Source organism: Clupea harengus, chromosome 18 (genome assembly GCF_900700415.2).
Source record: "Clupea harengus chromosome 18, Ch_v2.0.2, whole genome shotgun sequence".
NCBI classification, from domain to species: Eukaryota; Metazoa; Chordata; class Actinopteri; order Clupeiformes; family Clupeidae; genus Clupea; species Clupea harengus.
The window spans coordinates 14,114,106-14,121,605 of NC_045169.1; the positions used below are offsets into that span (position 1 = coordinate 14,114,106).

Genomic DNA, 7,500 nt, shown 5'->3' on the forward strand with positions numbered 1-7,500 from the left:
ATATGGTTCGCTTGTCAGTCATTGTACTGAGAATACATACATACATTCAGTTCAACTAAATTAAGATAAATTCAGTTAAGTTCAATCCAATTCAGTTCATTTCAGTTAAATTCGGTTGAGTTCGATTACCACACAGCTTATTCACTACCTGTCATTTTCCTCAATGAAGTCCACCAGCTCAGCCTCGGTGTAGGGCTTCCCAGGGATGGTCACGGGCTTGTCCATGAAGGGCTCATAGAAATCAACCTCATTCAGTATCAGACCCAGCTTCTTGGCAATCTGGAGAGGGAGGCCAAGTTAGAGGAGAAAAGGTTTATACAGAGAATGCGGGGAAGGGGGATTAATGTCAAATCTGTTTAATATCTATTACAATATTTTGTGTTTCAGAAAGAGAGAGAGAGAGAGAGAGAGAGAGAGAAAGAAAGTGAGTAAAAAAGTAAATGAATGAGCATGATAAAGAGGGTGAAAGAGAATAAGAGAGATACAATGTTTAAGATGGAGAGAGCAAGGGAGTGAGCGATAAATACTAATAGAAAGAGAGAGAGAGCAAAAAAGACCTCTAACCTTGAGGTCAAAGGTGGCGAAGAACTTGATGAAGGGGTGAAACTCCTCAGCAGCATCGTCGAACTCAATGAAGTCTATAGAGTGGTGAGGAGGAGGAAGATGATGAAGAGAGATACTGACATGCACGATGAACAGTCAGCATTCAGTCTAGACTTTCAGTTTACTTGTATTTAGTAATTTCTGTATTCCTTTTCATTCATTCCTGTATTTCATTTAATTAATTCAGTCTGTCAGTCATTTCTGTATTTCTGTATTTCATTCATTCACTCTTTCAGTCATTTCTGTATTTCTGTATTTAATTAATTCACTCTTTCATTCATTTCTGTATTTAATTCATGGACTTTTTCAGTCATTTCTGTATTTCTGTATTTCATTAATTCACTCTTTATTAATTTCTGTATTTAATTAATTCACTCTTTAATTCATTCATGTATTTAATTTCATTCATTCACTCACTCTTTCATTCATTTCTGTATTTCATGCATTCACTCTTTAATTCATTAATGTATTTAATTTCATTCATTCATTCATTCAAGATTTCTCTTCATTTCTTTCTTTGTTGGAGGAGTGCAGATGCTGTGCTATACATACGGGAGGACCTCTCGCTCTTGAAGTAGCCCACCAGCTTAATGTCTTCATCGATGTTGTGGAAGCCCTTGAGTTCTCTGTCATTGAAAATGATCTCTACTGGCTCTTCAACTACCTGGAGAAAGAGAGAGAGAAAGAGAGAGAGAGAGAGAGAGAGAGACAGAGAGAGAGAGACAGAGAAATGGAGAGAGAGATATATATATATATAGAGAGAGAGAGAGAGAGAGAGGGAGAGAGAGAGAGAGAGAAAAAAACAGAGAGAGAGAGGGAGAGAGACATTATTAAACCAAAGTACCCTAAAATGTTTGAACAATAAATCATATGAGAATTATAATTGATGATAGAGAGTGACTGTATATACTGAAAAAACAGCATACTTGACAAATGCCCCCATTTGGACATGACATTGCAAGATAACCTACAGTGCATGCCGTATTTGAATGACAGGTCCATTCTTTTGCAGTGATTGTTATAGATTATTGTAGTATCTCGAGACAGGGCAGAATTCGTAAAAATTGCTTTAAGTGAAAGGGAAGTTAAAACTGAGTAGCACCCCGGGATGATGGTAATTCCTGACAGAAGAGTAACTTGTCGCTTGTTGAAACTCACATCGTAGAGAAACTCCACCAGCGTTTCGGCGGCCATCTCTCCATCGTACTCTATAATCTCATCATCAGAGAAAATATAGATACTGTCGACCTCCTCCAGACCTGAGGAGAGAGAGAAAGAGAGAGAGAGAGAGAGAGAGAGAGAGAGAGAGATAGAGAGAGAGAGAGAGAGAGTGGGGTCAAGAGCAGTTTTCAGCAGACTCCTGCTCCGCTGGGGAAGGGATCACTACAAAATAAATAGTGGTGGGTGAGACTCTTTTCCTTCTCTGATGAGGGCTCTTCTACAGTGGGAAAGACATTTCCTACAGTGCTTCCACAGGCGCAACGCAGGTTAACTGCCATGTAGATTTTTGATGAGCTGTATTCTCAGACGTTAATAAATACGATAAATAAATTAAACATAGTTAATACATTGTTGCTTTTCTTTGTGGTTTATTTGCTTGGGCAAAAAAAAACATACTAAGTACATACTGTCATATTGATTGTGTATCTGTAATACAAAGAACAAAAGGAGTCATGGCGCATACTACATGTATTGACATTTGTGCATGAATCAAGAATTTGGCATTTCCATTATGGCCTTTAGAAGACCATGCAGGCTCAGTAGAAAATACCTTTTTTGTCCATCTGACAGTTACTACGTATTGCCACTGGAGGACAGTGTTTATTCTAGTGCTGTCAAACGATTAAAATATTTAATCGCGATTAATCGCATTTATGTCATAGTTAACTCAAAATTAATCGCGATTAATCGCAAATTTGTATCTATTCTAAATGTCCCTTTGTTTATTTATTTTTTCCATCATTTTATTTTAATTGTATAGCCCTTATCAACATGGAAAAGTGGATTGGCTTGCTTTATGCAAATGTTTTATTTTATTGAAAACCAACATTGCCAAACAGGGCGGTACAAAATAAAATTATAAAGTGCACATTTCAGGTAAACAAGGACTATAGTGCAGTTAAACCATGGCTTAATATTTTCTTTTTTCCAAGTTTGCTGGGAACATAGCAGTCAGGCCTCTTATTTCAGAAACAATGAACTGTAACAGTTAGGTTACCAATAAAAGGTAAGCCTACTACTTCTTAGCTTTCAGCCAGCTGCCTGTTGACATTTTCAGACAACAGTGAAGCTTGCTTCTTTTGCACAACACAACTTTTAAAAGTAAACTTTCCATTCAGAAGCTTTTTATCATCCATTTCGCGCTCACCATTCACTCAAACCGTAACGTGAGCCTACTTTGCGAGGCCAAAAAGAATGTTAATCTAAAAAAAAAAAAAAAAAAAAAAAAACGCGTTAATCTCGCGAGAAAAAAATTAACGGCGTTAAAATGGGTTTGCGTTAACGCCGTTAATAACGCGTTAAACTGACAGCACTAGTTTTTTCCAATCACATTTAAGCATTTAGTCTCATCTTCTGCTAGTAAAGGTAAACTTCTGAAATGGACGTATTTTGACATTCTCGTCAGTTCTACATTATTTATTTGTGTGATTTTTTTTTGTATAAAAGGGAGAATGAAGAAGTGAGACAATTTCTGAGAGAAGAGAGAGAAAGAGGAATTAGGAAGGGTTGAATGAAGATAGTGGATTACCCAGTTTTTTGGCAACGGCGACGTCTTTCTTGGCATCCACCAGACCAAAGCCAATGTCTTCATCCTTCATGTCATCCAGGACCTGGGCAGCAAGCTGAAGAACCAGACAACATCGTGTGGTGCATTACAGATCTGCTTACACTCAGTACGTATGTGTCTATCTGTGATTGTCTGTATATGTGTGTGTGTGTGTGTGTGTGTGTGTGTGTGTGTGTGTGTGTGTGTGTGTGAGTGTGTGTGTGAGAGCTTGTGTGTGTGTGTGTGTGTGTGTGTGTGAGAGCTTGTGTGTGTGTGTGTGTGTGTGTGTGTGTGTGTGTGTGTGTGTGTGTGTGTGTGTGTGTGTGTTTCTGACAGCACTTAATCATAGAATTCAGGCTTCTGAATTCAGCAGCCTTTGCAGTTTGTTTACAGCCACACCCTCTTGCATGACTGGCAGAGGAAGCACACCACCTCACAGCAGGTGTGTCTAGGGCCCCTCCATATCCCATGATCCTCAGGCATGCAACCCCACGCCCCGACCCAACTTCCAGTCCGCTTCCATATCACATTCCATTCCCTGGCATTCCCACAGCGATCATCACAGCCTTAAAAGCGAAAAAAAAAAAAAACCTACGGAGCGCTGTCCCTGCACTTTTTAAATCCGTTTGAAACTGGAACCATGATGGACAGCTGTGCTGACCAATAGCGTCTCTGTGGATAAAGGGGTACAGGGGGACGGACTATATCGCTGCACAGAGATCGAGGTGTGGCAACAGGTGCAAGGGCTGGGTAGAGGGCAGCCATCTTGTTTGGTTACAGATCACCAGACACGTCTCTCTCACAATCACCTCCATTCACAGTAGGTATATTTCAGTGTAACCCACACGTAGGACACACATTAAAACATGATACACACATACACGAACACACAACAGATACACACATACACACAACACTTGACTGGTTGACTTATAATGCGCTTGCAATGTTCCCTCAACACAGGTAAATACTATTTCTCAGTGTACAGTATTTAGATAACATTAAAAAAAAAATTCACACAAAGGTAAGTGATTTTAAACTTATCAACTAAGAGCTCATTATAATGCCAAGACCTAAACGGTGGAAGAGAGCAGGTCTATGACCATGACACCAATTATACATTGTTGCTTCTTTGGCTATGCAAACAAAACTAAGGTCTTAGACCGGTTATCTAATCTTGTGAATGCTTGTGTCCTCAGAAAGACTCTTGGTCGTTACATATTCAGCCTAGTCATCATAGCACGCACACTGATCCTGTGAATGGGCCAACCAAACGTTCAGGTCCGACTAAAACATGGCCATTGCTGTAAATCCAGTCAGCCAATCAAGCAGTTGCATGACAGTTCTCAGTTGGCAGCCCGCTTAGCCCAGCCAATCAGATGCCCTGCTATAACTGTAACCTCCCACTGGTGGAATCATTACCTCACACTAGCTGAGATCTTATCCCATCGTAATTGTAATAAACCACACTATGCCATAGTCATATAGCCATAAGCTCCACACAGCAATGAAATGTCTTCCCATCTAAAAGGTATCAGAGCCAATGCCCTACGTCAGCCTGACTCACTGTGCTCAAACTGGACCCAAAGCTGGATACATTTATGTATTTAACCCAAACTTGTTTTGTCTAAGGCAACTTGTAATATACCTACATACACGTATATATAAATACACGTGCCTCTGGGAACGAACCGATCACCTGTCTTGATAGGACCCTGCGCTACCAGCTGAACTACAACACCTCACTTTCAAAGCTTGTGGGGTGAGAATAGATTTACATGTTGTGTGGAGCTTTCCAGGCACCAGTCTTTCATTTAAATATATATATCTAAGTCCGTACTACACCTGTACAAGGTGCAATGTGCAGTTTTGTCAGTGTTCAGACTTAAAGTAGTGGTTCATTGGTATGGTGACAGTATAGTGCCTACCAATATTCCTATGCATTCAGAGTGTATGATTTCTCTATTTAATGCTGTTTATTGCATTTGTTTACATATCCAATACCATGGCACAGTAAATGTAAATAAATGAATAAACACTTAGAAAAAAGGAAGCCGTAGAATGTAAAGGAATACTGGAATGAAATACTTAATTTGTTGTCATAGTCGCCAGTATGGTATGTTTATAATTTATCATAAACAAAAGCTACACACTGCACCTTTAACATCTGGTGGTACGTGGATATTTCTAACAGGAACTGACCAAACCCTTGAATTCTATGAATGGATGGGACAAGCTCTGCTCTCTTCAAGCAAGGCACCTGGCTATGAGACGGGTAGGTTACTTGAAGAGGAGTTTTGGGATAAGTGGTTGGTTGGGATGGTAGAACCAAAACATGGGGGTTAGATGGCAACTGTAATGTTTCCTACCCCCTGCAGAGGTCAGTAGAGATGCATTTCTTCCTGCGCCATCTACAGATGAATAAACCAGTGAACACAAAGCACCATCCTTCCAGACCCAGTAAAGAAAAACCAAAACGAAAACACAATCATTGTCAATGAGAGATGCACAGTCACAGGCCAAGCTGCTAAGGAGAGAAGAGTGGGATAGAGAGAGAGATATATAGAGAGAGAGCGGGGGAGAGAATGAGGGGGCGGGATAGAGAGAGAGAGATAGAGAGAGGGAGAGAGAGAGAGGGCAGGAGAGAGATGGAAAGAGAGAGAGAGAGTGAGAGAGGGAGAGAGAGAGTGGGCGGGAGAAAGAGATAGAGAGAGAGAGAGAGAGTCAGAGAGAGAGAGTGAGAAAGAGAGAGAGATGGAGGGGGAGGGAGAGAGAGAAAGAGAGTGAGTAGGGAGAAACATGACTGGAAATAGGGAGAAAGAAGAAAGAAAAGGCCTATTCTGAGGATGAGAAAGTGTGAATCAAGAATGAAGTGAACTGAGACAGAAAGAGGAAGAGTGTGTGAAGGAGATGTGGAAGAGTAAAATAAGTGAAACCGAGCAGAAAAGAGATGAAAACATTGTCTTGGAAGGCCTGAACATACCTGGTAGGTAAGGGCGGCGGGACTCGTTATCAACTGCAGGGAAAAGTGATGCTTTTAGGGCACGGGACAACCAACAGAGCACAGAAACATTCAACAGATCCACTCCACCACATTCAATAAGACTTATACCACAGGACAACCAACAGAGCACAGAGACATTCAACAGATCCACTCCACCACATTCAACAAGACTAATAATGAAGGACAACCAACAGAGCAAAGAGACATTCAACAGATCCACTCCACCACATTCAACAAGACTGAAAATGCAGGACAACCAACAGAGTAAAGAGACATTCATCAGATTCACTCTACCACCTTGAACATGGTTGATAATGCAGGACAACCAACAGATCACTGAGACATTCATCAGACCACATTCCACAAGGATGAAACAACAGGGGAATCAATAGAGCAAAGAAACATCAAACAGTCCACTCTACCCTACTCCACATGGATAACACTTCAGGAAATCCAACAGAGCACATTTTTTCACCAAACAGCAGGAAGATGCCTCATGCTCACCATGCCTCATGGGAGATCACACTGCACAGAGGACACAGAAAGGCCACAGGGCACTCAAATTCAACCCTCTGAAATGAGCTTCTTAGAGGTGCTTTAGAAGAGCAGGGCAACCACCAAAGCCTACATAGACAGCAGCTGGCCCTGGCCCTGCTCTGGCCCTGATCTGGTTCTCATCTGGTTCTCATCTGAATGTAGTTTACAGCTAAAAAATATATTTTGTAGGGTGCACTTAAACAAAGACCAAGACTACAGATAGCCATTGACTTTGGCCCTGATCTGGTTCTGATGGCCCTGGTCTGGGTCTGATGGCCCTGATCTGGTTCTGACCGGGTTTGGGTCCATTGTCCAACCAGCACCTCCTGGCTGAGAGGCACAATCAGTCAGCAGTGTCCCAACGAGCCCCACAGATGACATCGGAATCAACGGATGGGCAACGGACCATCTAGGCCTTCTGACAATCGATAATACTTGCATAATACTGGGACAGTCTTTCAAATTTGAATGCAACATATTCAAAGTGATGTGTTGAGCTTTTATTTTAATTTCCTGTGCAGGTCTCTCCTGGTTGTCCCCCAATGTCACTACAACAGTAGAATGAAGGCCAAAAGCCGTGTCACTACAA

General features: G+C 41.3%; 1 protein-coding gene across 2 annotated transcripts in view; it reads right to left on the bottom strand.

The window, feature by feature from the left end:
* The window catches only part of LOC105908814 (calsequestrin-1), a 31,074-nt gene that overhangs the window by 5,489 nt on the left and 18,085 nt on the right, over positions 1 to 7,500 (bottom strand). The window contains exons 2-7 of one of the 2 annotated variants that reach the window (XM_031585044.2): positions 6,354 to 6,386; positions 3,353 to 3,446; positions 1,762 to 1,862; positions 1,156 to 1,267; positions 565 to 638; positions 149 to 279 (exon numbers count right to left, since the gene is read on the bottom strand). In XM_031585044.2, coding sequence (XP_031440904.1) covers positions 149 to 279; positions 565 to 638; positions 1,156 to 1,267; positions 1,762 to 1,862; positions 3,353 to 3,446; positions 6,354 to 6,386 — 545 coding nt within the window. The remainder of the gene's footprint in view (positions 1 to 148; positions 280 to 564; positions 639 to 1,155; positions 1,268 to 1,761; positions 1,863 to 3,352; positions 3,447 to 6,353; positions 6,387 to 7,500) is intronic. The other variant, XM_031585045.2, reaches the window with a different exon arrangement.